We start from the raw sequence: 20793 nt of genomic DNA on the forward strand, positions 1-20793 counted from the left end.
GTGTGGAAAAAGGGAACACTCTTGCACTGTTGGTGGGAATATAAATTGATACAGCCAGTATGGAGAACACTATGGAGGTTCCTTAAAAAACTACAAATTGAACTACCATACGACCCAGCAATTCCACTACTGGGCATATACCCTGAGAAAACCATACTTCAAAAAGAGTCATGTACCAAAATGTTCATTGCAGCTCTATTTACAATAGCCAGGACATGGAAGCAACCTAAGTGTCCATCGACAGATGAATGGATAAAGAAGATATGGCACATATATACAATGGAATATTACTCAGCCATAAAAGGAAATGAAACTGAGTTATTTGTAGTGAGGTGGATGGACCCTGAGTCTGTCATACAGAGTGAAGTAAGTCAGAAGGAGAAAAACAAATACTGTATGCTAACACATATATATGGAATCTACGAAAAAAAAATGTCATGAAGAGACTAAGGGTAGGATGGGAATAAAACACAGACGTACTAAAGCATGGCCTTGAGGATATGGGGAGGGGGAAGGGTAAGCTGTGACGAAGTGAGAGAGTGGCATTTAGATTTTCAGTAAACATGGCTTTTAGGGAGTCTCTAGAACTTAGATCAAGTTTTCACATTGGTTAACTTTCTCTGTGACTCTCCACATTTTTAGTGTTTGCAGTTTCATTGGGAACCTGCATGGAACTTCAAGGTAAATGGATTTCGTAGGGGCTGTGTGACAGTCTGGAGGAACAGGGAGAGATGCTAGCTAAAATCTAGATGAAGAGATTCCCATGCTGCAAAGAAGGTACTGGGCGGCCTTGGCAGCGTGCTCACCTAGAGGGGAACCAGGAAGTCTGCAGTGCTCCACATATCTTTCCTACCTAATACCATCTCTACCCATTTACTACTCCTTTTAGTTAAGCATTTCTCTCTTCAATGAATCCTCTTAAAAATGCAGACTCGGGCTTCCCTGGTGGCGCAGTGGTTGAGAGTCCGCCTGCCGATGCAGGGGACACGGGTTCGTGCCCCGGTCCGGGAAGATCCCACATGCCGCGGAGCAGCTAGGCCCGTGAGCCATGACCGCTGAGCCTGCGCGTCCGGAGGCTGTGCTCCGCAATGGCAGAGGCCACAACAGTGAGAGGCCCGCGTACCACAAAAAAAAAAAAAAAAAAAAAAAAAAAAAATGCAGACTCCTCTGGGAGACAAAACTTGGACAGTTGGTACGGATTTCAGAGTGGTTCAATAAACGTTTATGAGCACAGTGCTAGGCGCTGGGAATTCAGTGATTAATTAACTCAATCTCTCTTTTCTTCCTTGACCAGAGGAACAAGGTAGATTGAAAATTCTTGTTCCTGAGGATTTGTTCCAAGAGGCTTTTTCATTCAGAGTCCACTTTACGATTTTTTTTTCCAGACCTGGGCCCGGTGTTAAGAATCACCAAAAACTCCCTGGGCTACCAACAGGTCAACATAAAAGGGCCACTAGGGTAATTGCCCCTCCCCAACCACCTGCTGCTCATCTACCTGGAATGGCAAGTGTCCAGTTCCTTCTGGTTCAACCCGCTTCCCCCTGAGGGTTAGTTACACAGTCCAGAATAAGAAGTCAGTCTACTTGCCAAGTGGTAAAGGTGCTATTTTAACGCTCTTCCCTCATTTCAACCCCTTATCGGTCCTCACTTTGGGTCAGGCTAAAGCCGAGGTTTGAATGAAGCCTGATGGATTCTGGGAAGCCCGGAATGCTGGAAGGCACTCTCAGAGACGTGGGAAGAGAGGTGTAGGGGGTAACGTGGCTTCGAGGCTCCTCGGCTTCTCCAGAGTCCCCACTCTACTGGGCCCAGGGCGGCTACACACTGGCCGGAGATAAAAGTCTTCGAGTGGTCCCAGACACAGGACTCGAGACCGCACATCGAAAAGGATGCTCCGGCCAGGCACGGGCGACCTCTGGCGTCCCGTTTACGAAGCGCGGCGGCGAGTGCCCAGGAAGTGGCACCGCGAGCCCAGACGGCCTGGCCAGGTACGCCGGGACCCGGCGAGGAGCGCAGAAGGCGAGGGGCGCAGAAGGCGAGGGGCCAGCGGCCCCGCCTGCAGGCTGGAGGGCGACAGGGGACCCCGCTGGGGAGGCGGCGGGGCGGGCGCGCCGCGCGACCGGGGGCCGGACAGGTGCGCGGGCGGGGGGCGGTGCTTGGGGATCCTGCGCACTGAGCGCGCCCCTCCCCCAGCGCGGCTCCCGGCGCGGCCCCGGCCCTGGCGCGAGCGGGAGGAGGAGCTGCGGCTGCAGCGGCCGCTCGGGCAGGTCGGCGGCGCCACGGGAAGCCGCCGACGGCGCGGGCTGCCGGTCCCCGCGCGCAGGAGGCGCGCGGGCGGCGCTGGGGCCATGGAGCCTGGTGACGCGGCGCGCCTCGGCCCGGAGCGGGTGGTTCGGGCGCTGCCACCGCGGCTGCTGCTGCTGCCGCTGCTACCGCTGCTGCTGGGTCGGGGGCTGCGCGCCTCGGCCTCCTCCTCTGGGGCGGCGGCCGAGGACAGCAGCGCCATGGAGGAGCTCGCCACGGAGAAGGAGGCGGAGGAGAGCCACCGGCAGGACAGCGTGAGCCTGCTCACCTTCATCCTGCTGCTCACGCTCACCATCCTCACCATCTGGCTCTTCAAGCACCGCCGGGTGCGCTTCCTGCACGAGACCGGGCTGGCCATGATCTACGGTGAGCACCCCGCACCCGCGCCCACCGTCCCCGACTCCCCTCGGCCGCCCGGGCTGCTGCGCTCCCCCCCCGGTCCCCGTCGCCGCCTTGTGCTCCCCCTTCACTTGCCGACGTGTTTCGTTTCTTTTCCGTTTCCCGCTGCTACGGTCTTGGTTCCCAAGGTCAACTGTCTGCATTTTCGGGCTCCCTATTACCACGAAAAAGAATTCCACTCCATTTCGACGTTTCTTCAAGGGGAACCGGGAAAATGAAAGGCACCGGGGTGGCCTGGTTCTGTCCGGTCGGTTCTGTCTCAGCTTCGCCCCCTCCCGCGCCCCCGCCCCCCGCCCCAGTTCAGCTCCACAGGGTGTGTGCGGTGGCGGGAGGTGGGTGACCTCCCAGGGACCGCACCGCCCCAGGAAGCAGGCCACCATGAGGGTGGGGCGAGGGCTGAGCGTTCCTCGGCTTGGGTAGCAGCTGACGGGGCTTGGTGGATGCCGCCGCGTCCATGGTCAACCTGGGTGGGCGCCCACTTATGCTGTGTTCCCGGATCTCTTGTGAATAAAGTCGAAGCTTGAAGCACTGTGAAAGGTGAGCGTGGTCCAGGACTTAGAGTGGTGCACCGCCATGGCGGGCCTAGTCGGGGAGATGGGCACGCCTCCCACCCTTATGTCCAGGTGGGAAGTTATACCCAGTTACTTGCCTTCTCTAAGCTAAAAGGAGCTTTCCTATTCCTCAGATTGTAAGAAGGACGCGACTTCGAAGATACATTTAAGGGTGTATGAAGAGGAAAAGTAGTGGTTTTAATTCTGGAGTCAGCCTTCTTTTGTTGTGAAAGGTGGGCTAATGCCACCATCCTTTTCTGGATTTAATGGCACACGGTGTTTTACATGCACAGTGGTCAGCGCAAATCTTCCGTTACTACATGGATGTCAGCCACAATCTGAATCATCCCTCTCCCCCCGCTCTGCCCCCCCTCCGCCCCCACCCCCGCCCACCATGACATGACTCCAAACTGGAACCAAGTATTCTCTTTTTGAATTTAATTCAGTGGAGTTAAGGCCCGGGTTGGCGTCCTCATGTGAAATAGATGAGCCCACTTCATGACTGTTCCCAGTAGGGAACATTTGACTTCATCACTTATACTGGAGGGATATCTCCACTCAATTTCCATTCAGGGTTCCCTGATAGAGAATGGAAAGCAGACACCTTAATCTTTAATGTGACAATTATCCTTGGCCCTGGGCCTTGCTTCTCATGGTTCTTGATTGTTGACAGCCCAGGCTCATGGCCATCAAGGTTATGAAGTGCTGTTGGGGAGCCCTTTAGTTTTAAAGAGGTAGTGGCCTAAACAGGTCTTGAATTGAAACAGGACCAGATCTAAAACTGAGTTTGGTTATTGCAAATTATAGGTGTGAACACAAACCTGGCCATTCTTTAGCTTTGTGGTTTGTGTCAGTCGGTGACGACTGATGTCCAGGCTGCAGGTAATCTTGAAGGTTTCCTGAGCAGGTAGCAGAGTGGGGAGTTGAAGCATGTTGTCATTTCAGGCGATTGACTCTGCCATAGTGCAAATGAACATTGCCTTTATATGTATATAGATAGCCATGAAAATATTTTTATTTTATAGCTTTAGATCCAATCATTAAAGTACAGTGTGAAATACTTTTAGAAGGTAGATTTGACAGGCTCATAAATACATGCTCAAGTGCATGGAAATGGGATTTAAAAATGGATTTTCTGGAGTACTCCATGTTCTTAGCAGCTCAGTCACCTTTATCTTAAGGCTTGAAAACAACAGTGGAATTTTCCTTTGTGGATATGTACTTTTTAAACTCATCTCAATCTTTTAGTCATTGGGATTGTGCTACCAGTGACTGTTTCATTTTGTCTTGCGGAAATCTGGTTTAATTGATGATGTTCAGAAAAGGCAGCATCCTCTCATAGCATTCTCTGTAATTTTGTTCTGTGTCTTTGGGTTTTTTAATCTTACTTTGAAATGCATTAAGAAATTTGTTTGTCAATGTGAGATGTCCTAGGTTCTGCCAAATATTAATATTTTGGTGTGGGTTGCCTATAATTGAGAGAAAATATTTCTCTTTTTCTCAGGGATATTTTAGTCTTCTGTTTCAAGTCCCCCCCACCCCCAAATCTGAATTCTAATGTCATTTGATAAGCTAACTAGCCAATATATACTTAGACTATTGGGATAGGGATTCTGATTAAAATTCGGTATGAAAATCTTTGAATACTTATGTGAATGCGGTACAGATTTCAGGACTTCTCTTTCTTAATAGTAAGAAATCAGATTTCATTTCTCAATATCAATAGAGGAAATGAGTAACTGTCCTGTTGCCTCTGAGTAATAAAGGACAAAAAGATCTAAGGAAACGTTTGTTAAGTATCTGCTGTGTGCTGGGTGCCCAACTTAATTTATGGAGGTAACCAATTTAACTTTTAAATGTTGGTAAGTTTTCATGAGTGAAAAGAGTTCAGCTGCGAATTTCAACTCTTTACTTTGAAATTAAAAAAAATCTAATTCCTGCCACTTTAAAAATATTTAAGTGGTACTTTGAGAGGGAAGGCTTTAATATTTAAAGTAAGTTGTGATATATACATATATATGACACAATGTATTAATATATAGTAATATATTAAAATGTGATAATATATGTATTTGCTGGTGTAGTTGTAAAATATCTCTGGAAGGACATGCAATAGACCAGTACCATTGGTTTCCTTGTGGGGGAGGAACTAGGTGGGTGGGACGTAGGGGTGGGAGGGAGACATCACTTTATACCCTTTTGTGTTTTCTTTTTAACTTTGGAAGTGGAATCACCTAATAGTATGTCCATGCCTCCATTCTGTGGCATTGTTGTGACATTTTAAGATGCTCCTCAAATCATCCAGTTTGATGCCCGCTTCTCCCTATTCAAATCACATTGTTATCAATTTTCTGTGATCTTTCAGTTGTTGACTGTACCCATGAAACTTTTGGAACCCTGTGTTTGGAAGGGAGACAAAACAGGGAAAGGGGAAGAGATTTTCCCTCCTCTTCCTCGCTCCTTTTATCCCACTATCCCCCCCCAAAAGAGTTGATGTTACTTTAGGAGCAGTGTGTACAGATAGATCCCAAAGGACCTAAGGACAAGAAGAGACACGCTGTGAATGCTTAGCATTTAAATTGAAAGGAGTTCCCCTACTCACCAAGGGACAGTTAGAAGCACTCCTCCTCCCTGGCCACTGGTCCAGGCAGCTACAAGGGAAGGTGACCAAAGACTAGACTCTCCAGCGACGTTGAAGGCAGCCCCCCAGACCCTGCGATGGGAGCTGCAGGGCAGTGGGTAAGGTGCTTGCCTGGCACCAGTCTAACCTGTTTTGTCAGGGCAGGGAGCTCCCAGCTGTCTGGCTCGGTACGTGATTAAGTGCCATCCTGAAGTTACCGAGCCCCGCATGTCTGTGCAGCAGAAACAGCGAGTGTTTGAGGCAGGGAAAGGTGTCATAAACAGACTGTGTTCAGTTAATTGTGGTTCTCTCTCGTGTGTACAGTGGTTCCACTTCCCCCATAATGTTTTTGTGACAACTGATATGGGTCCAGAATATCTAACTTTGCCATGCTAGCCCACCACCTGCTTCTGGCTGCCCCCTCCTCCACGCCTGTCAACTTTCCAAGTACATGTTGGTCAGCCCCTCCAGGTTCTGTGGACCGTGGGCTCGTTGTTTTGTTGAAGCTGGATTCCTAAGCACAGGGTGAGGGTGGGTTCAAAGCCAAAGTCTGAAAGAGGAAATATGGCTTTTTGCAGTAGCATGAAATTAACATTTGAGCCTGTGAGCAAACATTTCAGAACCACCCTCTTCCTGGTTAATCCGGAGCCCTTATTTATTTATTTATTTATTTTTAAGAGCCCTTCACTTTGGCCCTAGTTTGGGGAAGCTCTGTATAGTCTCCGTTTGGTACCAGATCCCCTGGGTTCAGATGTTGGCCCTGTTACTTATAAAGCTGTGTAACATTGGGCAAGCTCTCTGAGCCTTAGATTCCTCTTTTCAAAAATGGAGACAATGCCACTCACCTCACAGAATTTTTGTATTATTGTGATGTTGTAAAGGTCAAGTGCAGTGTCTGGTACTTACTTGGTAAATATCAGTTCTCGTTTTCAATTTAGATTTGTGATTCTTTGGCCAGCATTGCTACTTGAGCAGAGACCTGCTGTAATTTTAAAATGCATTAGGATACAGTTAGTGGGAGTGATGAGAATCCTAATTTTTGGTGGGCTATTTGTTAATACTTAGAAAAAAATTTTCAGAGTAGCTATTCTACTCTTTTATCCAGCAGTCTCCATTCTTGGAATTTATTTTTCAGAAATACATGCACTAGCATGTTACATTATATAGATGGCAATATTTGTTGCAGCAGAAACAAGTTGCCATACTCATTAAGAAGGAACTGGTTAAACTACAGCACATTCCCACTAAGGAATACTATGCAGCTGGGAAAAAGAGGTGTTTTGAGATGTCCTTTTAGGGCAGCTGCCCACACATAGTGTTGTGGGAAAAAACAAGGCACAGAGCAGTATGTATAGTCTCTCATTTATTTTTTTGAAAGTCATATGATGTATATACATAAACATGATGCATATACATTTATATGTGATATGTGTGCTCTGGAAGGATGCACAAACTTAGCAGTGGTTATCCTTTGACAGTGGGACCTGTTGTTGGGAGGGAGAGAGAGGAGATGTTACTTTTCCTTTTGTACTCTTCTGAATGGCCTGAAATTTCTATAACACTGACACATTACTTTTGCAATTGAAACGTTTAAAAATAAAGCAAACAAAGAATAGATAGATGTATATGTATAACTGCGTCACTTTGCTGTACACCCGAAACTAACACAACATTGTTAACTATACTCCAATATAAAATAAAAATTAAAAAAATAAAGCAAACACCTTTTTTGTAGCAAAAATGCATTAGAAATAGATTATAAGTTGTGTGGTTCGGTAACATTAGTTATTTAAAAGTTAGAAATGGAAGTAAAATGTGTCTTTTTTTTTTTAATTTTTATTTATTTATGCTTTCTCTAGTTGCGGTGAGTGGGGGCCACTCTTCATCGCAGTGCGCGGGCCTCTCACTGTCGCAGCCTCTCTTGTTGCGGAGCACAGGCTCCAGACGCGCAGGCTCAGTAGTTGTGGCTCACGGACCCAGCTGCCCCGCAGCATGTGGGATCTTCCCGGACCAGGGCTCGAACCCGTTTCCCCTGCCTTGGCAGGCGGATTCTTAACCACTGCGCCACCAGGGAAGCCCTAAAATGTGTCTTAAAATTAGAAAAATGACATTTCCTGAAAGCATTTCTTAGAACTTTTTGGAATGCTGTAATTAGAAATCACCATTTCACAGCCCCCAAGGACAGTTGATTTAGACAAGGATTTTCAGTGAATTCCAGAGCCATAGGTGAGAGGTTGTTGGGGAACATGGTACTTGCGTGGTGCTGAGTATCACCCCACAGATTACTTACCTATCACAAAGGAAAGAAGGTACCTTTACGGTGGAGAGGTCTGGCAGTCACCATCTTATACTCAAGCCATCAAATTTATCCTTGGTCCTTGTGGAACTATCTGGTATTATATGCCTCCTGATGTGTTGCAAGAGGAAGCATACAGCTTTACCTATGTAGTATTCGTCCTCAAAATGTTTCATCTGAATCTAATCGAGGTTTAGGCACATATTCCAGTTTATAGGAAATCTAGGGGATAGAGAAATAAGTTATAAAATACCATGTGAAAACGGGCATATCCAAAATATGGGACAGTCTACAAGACAGTTGGTCGTGGTTTCTTCCAAAAGTCTATGTCAAGGGAAACAGAAAGGCAAGATAAGTGGACTGAATTGTGTCCTCTCAAAATTCATATGTTCAAGTCCCAATCCCCAATGTGATGGTCTTTGAAAGTGGGGCCTTTGGGAGGAGATTAGGTTTAGATGGGGTCATGAGGGTGGAGTCTCCATGATGGGATCAGTGCCCTCTCTCTTCTACCATGTGAGGATACAGCAAGAAGGCAGCAACCCATAGCCAGGAAGAGCATCCTTACCAGACACCGAATCTGCCAGCACCTTGATCTTGGACTTCCGAGCCTCCAGAACTGTGAGAAATAAATGCTGTTTAAGCCACCCAGTCTATGGTATTTTGTTCTAGCAGCCTGAGCAGACTAAGACAGTGTTCTGAGTTAATGGAGACCAAAGAGACATAACCAAATGTAGCGCAGGACAGTTGATTGGCTCCTGGTTTATGAAAATGAGCTATAAAAATGTTTTGGGGACAGTTGGGGATATTTGAATCTGGACTTGGTATTAGATGATATTAGGAAATTACTGTTATTTTCTTAGGTGTAATAATTAAGGTTATTTATATAGGAGAATGTACTTATTTGGAGATGTAGGCTGAAGTATTTAGGGGTGAAGTGTATGAGTCCTAATGTATGCAACTTTCAAAAAGTTCAGTCGAAAAAAATTCACCACATACATAGAGGAAAAAATATGGCAAAATACTAGCAATTGTTAAATCTAGGTGGTGGATGAAAGGTGTGCTTGATATTCTTTCAACTTTTTGTATGTTTTGAAATTGTCATTAAAATAGAAGATTGGGGGAGATGTTAACCTCCCTGTAACTTCTTAGCTGATGACTTTGTTAACTGTTCTGTCTAAAATGTTGTACAGGTGAGGCTGTCTACAACCCATCTGTTACTCTCATTAAACTCTTTCTGACTAGCTATCCACCTTCCGTTTGGTAGTGTATATATGTCTATGCCACTCTCTCACTTCATCACAGCTTACCCTTCCCCCTCCCCATATCCTCAAGGCCATGGCAGCCGCATGGCACAGGGAGATCAGCTAGGTGGTTTGTGACCACCTAGAGGGGTGGGATAGGGAGGGTGGGAGGGAGGGAGATGCAGGAGGGAAGAGATTTGGGAACATATGTATATGTATAACTGATTCACTTTGTTGTAAAGCAGAAACTAACACACCATTGTAAAGCAATTATACGCCAATAAAGATGTTAAAAAAAAAACAAAACTCTTTCTGACACTGTGTAACACTGACTTTAGGTTGCGTGAGATGATGTTAGGCTTACATGACTTAAGAATCAGTAACTTCTTTTTCATTTCAGTTTTTTGGTTTGATTTGTAGGTTCACATGTCTTTTGAAAAACTGCCTCTGTTCCACTTAGAAGAGAGTATATGTTAGGAGGCTTTTCTCTTTTGGTTAAATCATGCTCCCTCCCTTTTAATCAATGTGGATATCTGTATTAGGGTAATGGTAGCTGTTATAATAGACCAACCCCAAATTTCTGGGGCCTAACAAGAGAAAAGTTCATTTTTTACTCATGTAACGGGCCAGTGCAAGGGTCTGGCAGGTGGCTCTCCATGTGGTGTTTCAGGGACCAGGTGTCTTCCATCTTGCGGCTTCCCCATCCCTTGGGACTTTGGAATCCTCTCCCTCCAGCCAACGAATGAGGCAAGAAAAAGAAGATCATATGGGGAAGCCTTACACACTAAGCCTGGAAGTGTTGCACATTGCTTTGCTGCTTCTGTTGGACAGAATTTGGTCACGAGGCCACATCTAACCGGAAGGGAGGCAGGAAAATATTGTCTAGTTGTAGTAAGAGGAACAGGTTTGGAAAGCAGCTAGCCAATCTCTGATGAAGTATTTGATGAGTACTTTGTAATACATAATCCAGAAAAGAGAAATAGTAGGATTTGCATGCATATTTCTTGTTGTTGTCAGCTGTTGATAAACTAAATTTTGTATTTTAAGTGATCAAGTTTGAAGAGGGCATTCATCTTGAGTTTATGAAGTTGTTTCAGTAGACCTATCAGCATTACCTGGGAGCTTGTTAAAAATAGCATGTCTGGCCGCAGACTGACTGAGAATGTCTCAGTGGGGCCCAGAGATCTGTGATTCAATGCACTACCAAGGTTTTTTTTCTTTTAAATACTGAAGTTTGAAACTCACTGCTATAGAATATTTAAGTTTTCACCCTTTAAATACATTCACTATGTTGCTTGTAATTAAATAAATGCAGGAAAAAAATAGCAACTGTTTATTGAGCACCTGCTATAATAGTCAAGCACCATATTAAGTATTTTGCATACTTTAAGCCATTTAACCTTCACATCAAATGTATGAAGACCGTATTATTGGCCCCGTTCTGCGAGATGAAGAAATTGAAAGTTAGGCTTAGTACCTCATTTGTTTAGAGTCACATGTTTGAGATTGGTCAATGGGGATCTATTAAAGGATGAGATCAATAGGTTGAGGATGTGTTTAGCCAGGATAGAGCAGAACCTGAATCGTGCCCCGATTACCTGGTTCCAGGAAGTCTTTGAGGGAAATCCATGCCCAGAGTATAAAACAAAGCAAAGTGACCCTTTATTATTAGCTGGGGCTTTGTCTCCAAACTCCAGTGTACAGCTGCAAGGGGTGAGGCTGGCCAGTTTGGAAGAATCAATTTTCCTATGCTAGATCTGTCTGGGGCCCTTTAATCCAAGTAAAGCCAAGATACCTTGGCTCATTTGTACCCCAAAGGCCACATTCCAGGTGTTACTCCATTGATATGTGTTATGGACTGAACATTTGTGGCCTCTCAAAAATCTTATGTTGAAGTCCTAACTCCCAGGGTGATGATGGTATTGGGACATTTGGCCTTTGGGAAGTAATTAGGTCATGAAGGTGGAGCCCTCATGAATGGGATTAGTGCCCTTAAAAAGAGGCCCCAGAGAACTCTCCACCATGTGAGGATACAACGAGAAGTCGTCAGTGTACAACCCAAAAGAGGACGCTCACCAGAACCCGAACATACTGGTACCCTGATCTTGGACTTCAGCCTCCAGAACTGGGAGAAATAAATTTCTCTGGTTTATAGGCTGCACAGTCTATGGTACTTCGTTATAGCAGCCCGAACTAAGACAGTATGACAGAAGGCTCCCAGTGTTATGGAGGAATGTAGTCAAGCGATGATCAGGGTGGCTGCACTAGGCCTTCTCAGGTGGGAGCAGTTGCTTAAAAGTTTTCTCATCTCTAGACATCGCTATCACAGAGGTGGGGAAGCGGGTAGAACTGGGTCTGTCAAGCGCTTGGGTCTCTCTGCTCTTGCTGTGCTAGTTGTCACAGGCATATCATAGTCTCCTGGAGAGATTTTCCAAAACACAATACATGAGAAAGAAGCCTGGTGCAGGCAGGAATGTCTCTTTTGTTTGCTCTGTCTCTGCCCCTAGAACAGTGCCTAACCCATAGTAGGTGCTATGGGAATATTTGTTTAATGGATTCTACTTTGTCTAACAAAAAATGAGATGCTGTAATACTGCTTAGCATTAAAGTTCCTTCCTTCAAGTTGTTGTGCCCCAGATTCACACTGAGAGTGAAGTTTCTGAGAAGGAAACCTTTGTTTTTGAAAACATCTGCTTGAATCACAGCGAACTGTTTAAGAAAGGAGAATGAAGGGATAGGTGAGTATGTGTTTGCAGAAAATTGTATATTTAGCTAATAAGCCACATGGTGGGTTTTTCTTTCTTTTTTATTGTAGTAAAATATATATAACATAAAATGTCATTTAAATTATTTTAACTGTATAATTCACTAGCATTAATAACATTCATAAAATTGTGTGACCATCACCCCAAATAGAACCTTGTACTCATTAAGTAATAATGCCCCATTCCTCCCTCACCCTAGCCCCTGATAACCTTTAATCTACTTTCTGTCTCTATGAATTTGCCTATTCTAGAGATTTCATATAAGTGTATCATACAATATTTGATCTGTTTCACTTAAAATAATATTTTCAAGGTTCATCCATGTTGTAGCAGGTACGTGAACTTCATTCCTTTCTGTGGCTGAATAGTATCCCATTGTATATATATGCTACATTTTGTGTATCCATCCATCAGTTCAGGGACACTTGGGTTGTTTCCACCTTTTGGCTATTGGTGGTATAATACTGCTATGAACATTTGCATACAAGTGTCTGTTTGAGTTTCTATTTTCAATTCTTTTGAGTATGTACCTAGAAGTGGAATTCCTGGGTCGTAGGGTAGGTCTGTGTTTAAATTTTTGAGGAACCACTAAACTGTTTTCCAAAGTGGCTGCAGTATTTTACATTCCCACCACAATGCACAAGGGTTCCAATATCGCCACATCCTTTCCTACTTATTTTCTGTTTTTTTTTAATAGTCACCCTAGTAGTTGTGAAGTGGTAGTTTATTATGGGTTTGATTGATGCTTCCCTAAGGACTAATGATGCTGAGCATCTTTTCATGTGCTCGTTGTCCATTTGTATATCTTCTTTGGAGAAATGTTCATTCAAGCCTCTATTTTAAAAATTTGGTTATTTTTTGTTGTTGAGTTGTAGTTCTCTACATATTCTGGATATTATTCTCTTATCAGATATATGATTTGCAAATATTTTCTCCTATCCATTGGGTTGCCTTTTCACTCTATGATAGTGTCCTTTGATGTGCAAAAGTTTTAATTTTGATGAAGTTCAGTTTATCTATTTTTTCTTTTGTTCCTTGTGCTTTTGGTATCGTATTCATTGCAAAATCCAGTGCCATGAAGCTTTCCTCCTATATTTTCTTCCAAGAGTTTTATAGTTTTAACTTTTATTTATTTATTTGGTCGTACCACGTGGCTTACAAGATCTTAGTTCCCCGGCCAGGGATCAAATGTGGCCCTGGCAGTGAAAGCCCCGAGCCCTAACCACTGGACTGCCAGGGAATTCCCTGTTTTAGCTTTTAAATTTGGATCTTTGATCTGTTTTTAGTTAATTTTTGTATATGGTGTTATTTTCTTAATTTCCTTTTTGGATTGTTCATTACTAATATATAGAAGTATGACTGATTTTTTTTTGGTATTGATTTTATATCCTGCAGCTTTGTTGAATTTGTTTATTATCTCTAACTCTGTGTGTGTGTGTGTGTGTGTGTGTGTGTGTGTGTGTGTCTATTCTTTAGGGTTTTATGTGTGTAATATCATGTCATCTGCCAATGGAGATAGTTTTACTTCTTCCTTTCCAATTTGGATGTCTTTTATTTCCCTTTCTTGCCTAACTGCTCTGGTTAGAACATCCAGTACTATGTTGAATAGAAGTGGTGAAAGTAGGCATCTTTGTCTTGTTCTTGATTTTAGGGGAAAAGGTTTCGGTCTTTCATTATTGAGTATGATGTTAGATGTATTTTTTTCACATATGACCTTTATCATTGAAAATTCCTTTTTATTTCTAGTTTATTGGGTGTTTTATAATGAAAAGGTGTTAGATTTGTCAAATGCTTTTTCTGCATCAATTGAGGTGATGATGTGGGTTTTTCCCTTCATTCTATTAATGTGGTATATTACATTGATTGACTTTCATATATTGAGCCACCTTTGCGTTCCTGGGATAAATTACATTGGGTCATGGTGTGTAATTCTTTTAATATGCTGCTGAGTTCCGTTTGCTAGTATTTTGTTGAGGATTTTTGCATCTATATTCTTAGGGACTATTGGTCTGTAGTTTTCTGTTCTTGTCATGTGTTTGTCTGGCTTTGGTATCAGGGTAATGCTGGCCTCCTAGAGTCAGGAAATGTTCACTCTTTTTCAACTTTTGGGAAGTTTGAGAAGGATTGGTGTTAGTTTTTCTTTAATTGTTTGGGTGAATTCAACAGTGAAGCCATGTGGTTCTGAGCTTTTCTTTTTGGGGAGGTTTTTGATTATTGATTCAATCTCCTTGTTATAGATCTATTCAGATTTTCTATTTCTTTTTGAGTCAGTTTTTGATAGTTTGTGTCTTTCTAGGAATGTATTCATTTCCTCCTGAGGGGCTCAACAGTATATTTGAGCAGGCAGAAGACAGAAGTAGCAGTTTAGGTTTATACTCAACCACTCTTTTCTTATCACTCTTCTCCATATCTACCTCTGTAACACATTTTAGGTAAAGACACATTGACCTCAAATTATCTTAGGTTATTAAAACAGTTGATTCACAGATTACTTTGTGTTGAGTGTAGAACTAACTAGGTGTAGCAGAGACTCCAGTTACCTCCCAATATCCATTCTCCCTTTCATCTTTCTAATGGAACCCTGATTTTTAGCTTAGCATATTTCTGTGCAATGAAAGCACTGCATTTCCTGGCCTCTCTTGCAGTTAGGTATGGTCATATGACCAAGTTCTGGCTTAAAGACTAGAAGAAGTGTTGTGTGGGGTAAGTGCAAAGTATCCTTAAAAGAAAGGGAGCATGCCCTTCTTCTGCCATGCCTTCTGTCATCTTGAATGTGGATGTTATGGCTAGATCTCCAGCAGCCATGTTGGATCAAGAGGTAACCTTGGGAATGGAAGGCATTTCTGGCAATACAGTTAGATGGAGCTGAGGTCTCTGATAGCATAGAGCTGCCATGCCAGGCTTGGACTACATACTTTTGGACTCCTTGTAAGTGAGAGAGAAATGGGTCTTTGTTATTTGCTGCTGAACCTAATTGTAACATTTACACCAGGCTCTGAGTTCCACTTGGAACTTGGGTGTCACATATGAGGCTCTTTCAAGGGCCTAATGCAGATGTTCAAGACTACAGTGGATATGGCACTGCTTGGGATTCTAGGAGAGGCTAAAGAGTAGGCAGTACAGATCCAAAAAAAGGGTTTGAGGAAAGGGTTAAGATTTAAAGTACCACTTATATTTTGGAACTGTTTTGGGCATTTGACGATCACCCACACATTTGGTGATTTGCTAGAAAGACTCATGGGATTTAGAGACATTTGTAGTCACCGCTATGGTTTGTTACAGTGAAAGGATACGCAGCAGGATCAGCAAGGGAAAAAGACATAATGGGTGGAGTCTGGAAGAGTCTAGATGTGGGCTTCCAAAGGGGTGGGGTTTCACAGAACAAGCTGCTTCCTCCAGCAATTAAATACAGCAGTGCCTGCACAGTGTTTCTGCCTAGGGAAGCTTGCTCAAGACTTGGAGTTTTTTTTTTTTTTAATTGGGGACTGATTAGGTACTGTTACTGAAATTTCTGATTCCCAGAAGAAAGCAGGTGTACTCTATGAATTACATTTGCAGAAACTATCTAGCAAGGCTGGTATGGCCATATTCAGCATTCCAGGCACATAAAACAACCTTATCAATTAGTAGCATAGGGGATATTTTACAGGCCAAGTTCCCAGGAGCTATTGCACGGATCAGTCATACAAGCAGGGCCTGCTAAATATAGCAACATCAGGCCTATTATGTTAATTTTTTCCTGTGTTATCAATTGACTGTTAGCTTTTTGTGTTCCTGGGGGTTCTTTGGTTTCAAGACACTTTTTTTTTTTTTTTGGCCACGCCTCATGGCATGCAGGATCTTAGTTTCCCGACCAGGAATCAAACCTGTGCCCCCTGCACTGGAAGCACGGAGTCTTAATCACTGGACCACCAGGGAAGTCCCACTTTTATTTTTAAAATCATTACTTTTTTAGATTTATTAATTTTATTTTTAAAATTATCATAAGTAATATTGACTTTTGACATACAGTTTTATGAATTTTACAATATATATAGATATGTGTAACCATCACCACAATTGAGGTGAATATTAGTTCCTTCACCCTAAAAAACCCATGTTACCACCCTACTCTGGCAACCACTGATCTGTTCTCCATCACTATTGTTTTGTCTTTTCAAATGTCAACATAAATGGAATCTTTCAGTATGTAACCTTTTGGGATTAGCTTTTTTACTCAGCATAAGGCCTTTGAGATTTATCCATGTTGTTGCATGTGTCTATAATTAGTTCATTTTTATTGCTTCCATTTTATGGATATACCATAGTTTATTTGTTTGCAAGTTGAGGGACATTTAGGTTGTTTCCAGTTTTTTTGTGATTATGAATAGAGCTACTATAAGTGTTAGCATACAGGTTTTTGTGTGAATGTAAGTTTCCATTTTTCTGTGGTAAATACCCAGGAGTGGGATTGATGGGTCATAGGGTAAGCATATGTTTAATTTTATAAGGAAACTGCCAAACTGTTTTCTGGAGTAGCTGTACTTTCCAACTAGCAATGTGTAAGCATTCCAGTTGCTCCACAGTCTCTTCAGCACTTAGTATTGTTAGTATTTTTAATTTTAGCCATTCTAATAAATGAGTACTGGTATCTCATCGTGGTTTTAATTTGCATTTCCCTGATGCTGAACATCTTTTCATCTGCTTATTTGCCATTCACATATTCTTTTTGGTGAAGTGACTGTTCAAGTCTTTTGCCCATTTTCTAATTGTATTGTTTTCTTTGAATTTTGAGAGTTTTTAAAATATATTCTGGAATCAAGTTTTTTGTTGGATATGTAATATGAAATACATATATTTTTGGGGGGGGGCACGCCACGCAGCTTGCAGGATCTTAGTTCCCTGACCAGGGATTGAACCTGGGCCCTTGGTAGTGAAAGTGCAGAGTTCTAACCACTGGACTGCCAGGGAATTCCCTCAATTGCCCATATCTGTATGGATGTTTTTCTGGACTTTCTTCTGTGTTCCACTGATATCTGTGTCTAGCTTTGTGCCAGTTCCATACTGTCTTGCTTGCTGCAGCTTTGTAGTGCATCTTAAAATTGGGTAGTGTGAGTCCTCCAATTTTATTCTTTTACAAAATTGTTTTAGCTCAAATCTTCTATATTCTTAAATGATTTCCTATGTAGATCTATCAATTATTCACCACAGTCTTAGGGCATTTTTATCACTCCCCCCCAAAGAAACCCTGTATCCATAATCCTTTCAGGTTATTCTTTCCCCTCATATGCATATGTTGATCTCTTCTGAATACTTGAGGTAGAGACCCCTTGTGGATCTCCAGGATTCTTTCTCTGTTTAGGTCTCCCTTCTGGTGCTCAGTCCTGGGAACTTTAGCTGCTTTTTGTATCCAGAATCCCAGCTTTGTCAGTTTCAGGAGTTGGCTAGACTTTGTCTCTGTTTCTCCTCCCTGTTTTGTGGCTTGGAAACGCTCTTAAGGCAGTAAGCTGGAGCAATCAAGGGCTTACCACATTTCCCCCCATCTCTCAGGGATCACTCTTCTTCACTGCCTGATGTCCAGTGTCTTGAAAACCATTATTTCATGTATTTATGTTTGGTTTTGTTTCAGGCATGAAGATAATTCCAGTCCCTCTTTCTCTTTCTTGTCTGGAAGTGGAAGCCTTAATTCCATGAAGGAGTTTTGGTCTTTTATTTTTTTTGTCCTTGTAACCCCCATACAGACTCTTTTCGTTTTATTTTTCTTGAACTGTGGACTTCATGTGTGTGTCTGTGTTTTTATGCAGTTATGCATTTTTATATACACTTAGACACACATTTAAAACAAGCCTACCGTGGATGATCTTATTCTAGTCTAGGAATCTGTTGGCTACTGTACATTTTTGCTGTTGAGAGAACTGGGGAAGGAAACAATTGCATTCATTAACAGAGTAGGCTATGAATGGGCCAGAGTGATTCTCTTCAGTGACATGAATGAGAGAATTGTCTCTTTTCAATGGCAGTGTTGTGCAGAGTGTTTATGATGGCACTGGAGAGAGACACAGACAAGATGGTAATACTGTTAGTGTTGCCTGAAAGAAAAATGCACGATGTGAAAGTTGTGAGTTAAGTTTTATTCGGGGACTTGAGCCTGAGAGACAGCCTCTCAGATAGCTCTGAGGAACTGCTCCTAAGAGGTAATGGAGGAGCTAGAATATGTATGAACTGGTGGGCGACTGCAGCGGCTAATGGCTTGATCCTTGCAGAACTGGAATGGCAGGCAACATTTTTTTTTCTTTGCAGTAGTGATTTTTATTCATTGTGGGGAAATCTGGTAAAGAGTGAAGCTCTGATGTGGCAGATGAAGTCCCAATCCCAGTCCACTCAGGAAAAAAGAGGCAAGTAGTACAGTAGGAGACAACTGTGAACCAAGGCATTGGAAGAGCTGAGAAGCCAACCAGCGTGCATTGAAGCGACCTAGAGATAAGGAACAGCGGGAAGCCACTGTCACCCCTGGGGTGGACATAGGGAGAAGGTGGTGTTACCAGAACCTGGGAGTGAGGTCGCCTGAGATACCCTGACTTCATTCCTCTCACCCTCTAGTCTCTTATCAGTGCCACCCATTGGATTAATTTAACTGGAAGCCACTTGCAAGGGGGCCTGGAAAAGTAGTTTACAGGAGTCCCCACTCTTTTCCTGTCCCCTGCAACACATAGCAGAGCAGCAAAGGGCAGAAAGTGGATCTGAGGGCACATCAGCCCAGGACTGGTGTGAAGGTCCTTCCTCAAATCGAATGCCCATTCTGATATGCAGTATGTCCAATACCTAGGTATGGTCCAGAAGGGAGGAGGAAAGCTGCATGGTCAGGGTCAAAAGAGCCAGTATTCCTATCAGCAGTCTGGGGGAAAGGAAGCTAGGTGTCGAGGCACAAGCTACATTTGCTATGATAATATCTGCTTAAAGGATGAGATGAGGTAATTATGATAAACAGTTGTTCACATTTGAAATGTTAAGTTTATGCATTAACAAACCCCACATCAGCTATTTTTATGCTTTTTCTACTGACGCTGTTTGATTGAGTTATTATATATTATTTAGAGAGAGGAAGTGGTGGTAGATATGAGGAGAGACGGGAGGACCCTTTTTATTTTTATTTTATTTTTATTTTTTATTTGGCTGTGCCATGCGGCTTGCAGGATCTTAGTTCCCTGACCAGGGATTGAACCTGGGCCACGGCAGTGAAAGTGCCAAGTCCTAACCACTGAACTACCAGGGAATTCCCAATAAGTTCTTTTTTTAATTGAAATTATTGCAACCCAGGCAAGAATATCAGTTATTTCAAACTGATCAGAATCCTTGATTAGGTATTAACACTATAAGAATATCCAGTCTGTTGGATTAACGAAATGTTCAGCGAATTGTTAGTACATTATACTTTGCTTGACACAGTCTTTTAATATTTCAAATATCTAGACTTTGTGGGAAAAGGCTGCATATAAGATATAACTACACTTGAAAAACTAATCAACAGCCTTCTGGTTTCAGCTCAGAGATGTGGACTGTAGAGGTCCCATCCTTACAACAAGAAAACAGCTGGACAAATTGCAAATTAATGACTTTTCTTGAACCCAATGGAAAACTAACGTTTCCGGGCTTACACCTAACCCCAAATCAGGAGAGATGCAGGTGCCACTGCAGGGAGAAATAGCACATGAGCATTTGCTTACCTGGGATAGACACTGCCAATGTCATATAAGCCAATAAGATTAAATTGTTAATGAATTACTAAAGGTTGGGGGCCATAGGTATAGAAGGTTCTGCCTTGCAGACTTTTCCTTCAGGATCCCCACCAGGTGCTCACAGGGAAGATCAGGGAGACTCCAGAGAAAGTGTCCCCCATGTGCTGGCTAGGATAGCAGAACAACAGCCGCTGCCAAAATCTGCCCAGACATGTCTCCTCATCTCCTAGAGGAACAAAAGTCTTAATCTGCAGGAAGAAGGGGAACAAAAACTGGTGGAAACCCACTGCAGCTGGGAAAGAACAGGAAAAACAAAGAAGCTCTACTCTTAGGGAAGGAAAGGAATACCATAATTCTGGGCACAGAATTTTGTTTGGAAGAGGATCACATGCTTATGGAGGCCACAACCCCAAGACCTGGGGCCACAGTACCTATCTAATATTGATGATTGACCGGAACAGAAGAGACTGCCCCCATCTCCCACCTCCCCACTACCAAGCTAACAAGCATTAAGTAAACATAGCAATAGAACTGATAAAATGGAATCATAAAAAATACTAAATAAGACCTAGAGCAGAAAGAGAGGAAAAAAAAGAAATGAAGAACAAACGGAACAAATAAAAAACAGCTAACACGATAGATTTTAACCCCACCATATCAGTAATCACTTTAAATGTGAAATGTGAATGATCTAAAGGAGATTGTCAGATTGGATTTTTTTTTTAAAAAAGACATAACATGTATGCTGTTTACAATAAACCCACTTTAATTAATTAATTAATTTTGGCTGCACAGGGTCTTAGTTGTGGCATTCAGGATCTTTGTTGTGGCATGCGGGATCTTTTTTTTTTTTTTTTTGTGGTATGCGGGCCTCCCTCTGTTGTGGCCTCTCCCGTCGCGGAGCA

At 42.9% G+C, this 20793-nt stretch overlaps 1 protein-coding gene and 1 non-coding gene across 2 annotated transcripts in view; one reads left to right on the forward strand and one right to left on the reverse strand.

Moving 5' to 3' along the window:
• Positions 1–2314: 2314 nt before the first annotated feature.
• SLC9A7 (solute carrier family 9 member A7) overlaps positions 2315–20793 on the forward strand; it is a 147532-nt gene continuing 129053 nt past the window's right edge. Inside the window, exon 1 of the mRNA XM_024116911.3 lies at positions 2315–2667. Within this exon, the coding sequence (XP_023972679.1) occupies positions 2346–2667 (322 nt within the window). The 5' untranslated portion in view covers positions 2315–2345. The remainder of the gene's footprint in view (positions 2668–20793) is intronic.
• On the reverse strand, positions 19354–19425 carry TRNAE-UUC (transfer RNA glutamic acid (anticodon UUC)). The gene has a single exon. It is a non-coding gene; the product is annotated as a tRNA-Glu (tRNA).

Source organism: Physeter macrocephalus, chromosome 21 (assembly GCF_002837175.3).
Source record: "Physeter macrocephalus isolate SW-GA chromosome 21, ASM283717v5, whole genome shotgun sequence".
Lineage (NCBI taxonomy): Eukaryota > Metazoa > Chordata > Mammalia > Artiodactyla > Physeteridae > Physeter > Physeter macrocephalus.